General features: G+C 50.1%; 1 protein-coding gene across 1 annotated transcript in view; it reads right to left on the bottom strand.

Moving 5' to 3' along the window:
- Nucleotides 1–2,060: 2,060 nt before the first annotated feature.
- Nucleotides 2,061–2,391, bottom strand: part of NGA_0195600 (uncharacterized protein) — a 1,785-nt gene continuing 1,454 nt past the window's right edge. Inside the window, exon 3 of the mRNA XM_005854537.1 lies at nucleotides 2,061–2,340. Coding sequence (XP_005854599.1) covers nucleotides 2,119–2,340 — 222 coding nt within the window. The 3' untranslated portion in view covers nucleotides 2,061–2,118. The remainder of the gene's footprint in view (nucleotides 2,341–2,391) is intronic.

The following is a 2,391-nucleotide window of genomic DNA, read 5'->3' as shown; positions in this document are numbered from 1 at the left end:
AGGGGTGTGTGCGAGCCTGATGACTTGCCTTTAAATCTTAAACATGATCTACCGTATCTACAACCGTCATGGTCCTCCTGAAAACGAGGCAGAGGTATTTCTCTATCTACATATATATATATATATAGGTAGGAGGAGTCTTTCGATCGCGACGCCCCGTGCACATGAGAGAAACCACGGTAAGAGAACAGTGGGGGCCTGGAAGACCACATCTCCAAGGGACATGAAGACATGCTTTATCCATACTCCCCACCTCCGACGCCCACGAGTGTTCCGTCGTGTCAATCATGGGACAGCAACCGTCCGTTGAATACGTTACTGCCCTTACCGTGCCAACAAAAATATAAAATAGACCTCGGCCAGTCATGTATGTGAGGATCTTCATATTCTCATTTAACCAGCGCGAGACCCGCTGGGACAGGAAGTTGGTGCTCGAAGAAGCTTCTAGAAGCATCATGATCAGCCCGAAGATCGCCAACCAAACCTGCCGGCGCGAGTTAAGGGAACGGAGGAGAGAAGAGAAGGAGGGGGGGAGAGAGGGGGGAGGAGATGGAAGGGATGACGCTACCCGTAATCACGTTGTTGTTTTCCCTCCGCACAAATTGTTAAGTTTCCATCCCCCGCCTCCTTCTCCCCTTCTCCTTCTCCTCAGCTTCCTTCCCTCACCTGATTGATCGCGCCCACCACATTCAAATCCAATAACTTCGCAGCAAATGTCAGGCAGGCGATGACCGTGAGCGCCAAGCCTGATCGTGAGGCAGGAAGAAGCCAGGAGCAAAGAGAAATACGTGGGTGTCTCGAGTAAAAAGGAGGGAATGAGGAGGAGGTTAGGGAAGCCGCCCGCCGCATCGGCGGCCTCCGTGACATGACCTCATCACACGAGGACCCTTCCTTCTATAGTCCGTCATAATTTCTTCATTTCATTCTGTCCATCAAGCCTACCGGTTAAAAACCCAACAGTTTTGAGAGGCAAGCAACCCTCCCTCCGCAGGCGCTGTAACCAGCTCACTTGATTGACCTGGGAGCATACGGATAGTGATGCGTTCAAGAAGAGCAAATAAGCGAAAAATAAGTAAAAAAATATCTTAACATGTTATCAAGATAGAAGCATATGTTTAGAGATCATCTTGCTCGGAGATGGTGATTTATTTGCGCATATCTTGCCTTAGTGCAAGTAGAACAAAATTCTCAAGACGGCCAAACGCATCGGGCAAGCGACGAAGAACATGTACACCTTCAAGCTCACAGAAGAAAACTTAAATTCCTCAGTTCACCACTCGTACCTTGGTTGATGTAGTGTTTGCCTTTTTGCCTCCGTGGGAAGCATCCGCCGCCCCGGAAGTTTTAGTTTCTTCTGCGTTCAGCATCCTTGGCCTCTCTTAATCTGATGCGTATCAGAAGAATGACAGAAAAATGGAAATAAATGATTGGTACACGTACCACTTCGCTTTTCACACGCACAAGCGGCCCGTGGTTGTAAGAATGGGCACGTTTTCACGGGTGGGAATAGGACGGGCTGGGGAAAGGCGTGATGCCCTACCATCGTATCGTGCGTCGGGAGGCGTTGTGCCATATCGTTTTCCTCCAGTATTTTTTAATTCCTTTTGGACACGGAACAGAAATACCGCATAGATATCCAGGTCAATGAAGAAACCGCAAGTCAAGGTTAGTGCAAAGGCACTTTGTCAGCCCGCCTGCTTGTGACTTGCATCTACCCCGAGCAACAAGAGTGAAGGGCGAGCTTCGTATGCTGGTGAGGCAAGTAAATATAGCAGATCAAACGCATTGATATGTTACTCGAAACGCCCGTTCAGTATGTACATTTGGTGGCATTATACACGATACGGGCTTTTGTACAACAATCTTTTCATGACTCTCAACCATCCCCACACTCGTGCACCCCTGCTCCATCCCCTCTCGCGGGAAACAGTGCTGGGTCCATCCATTCTGCAGTGGCCTAACGTCAAAAAAAATATGATGAATACACCCGGCTTGAAAAACAATTGGAGCATGGCAAGACCAGAGGATTTGGTCTTTCTCCCAGCCTAGCATAGAATGGAGCCAGTTTCTTATTGTTATTCTTCCTATCCTCCCATTCAAGGTTTCCAACTCGCGCCCTTATCTCCTTACCTTTGGCAGCAGTCGCCCTTCTCCCTTCTCCCATCGAAAAAGAAGCGAGGCCGTCGGCCCCACCAGCCCGGCCGCGCGGAGGGTCACGTCTGTGGAAGGAATCAAGCGCCGAGGCCCCTTCCCGCCCAAACTGAGCAAGTGGAAGGAGGAAGGGAGGGAGGAGGACTGACAGGACGGGGGAAGGACGCGATCCAGCACGCGAAAAATGTCCTGCATAGGTGGAGAGGGAAGGGAAAGATAGGGTGAAGTGTGAGGATCCTC

This window comes from Nannochloropsis gaditana, assembly GCF_000240725.1.
Source record: "Nannochloropsis gaditana CCMP526 unplaced genomic scaffold scaffold472, whole genome shotgun sequence".
In the NCBI taxonomy this organism is placed as follows: domain Eukaryota; class Eustigmatophyceae; order Eustigmatales; family Monodopsidaceae; genus Microchloropsis; species Microchloropsis gaditana.
Note: the sequence above shows the minus strand (reverse complement) of the source record. Positions and strands in the feature narration are given on the sequence as shown.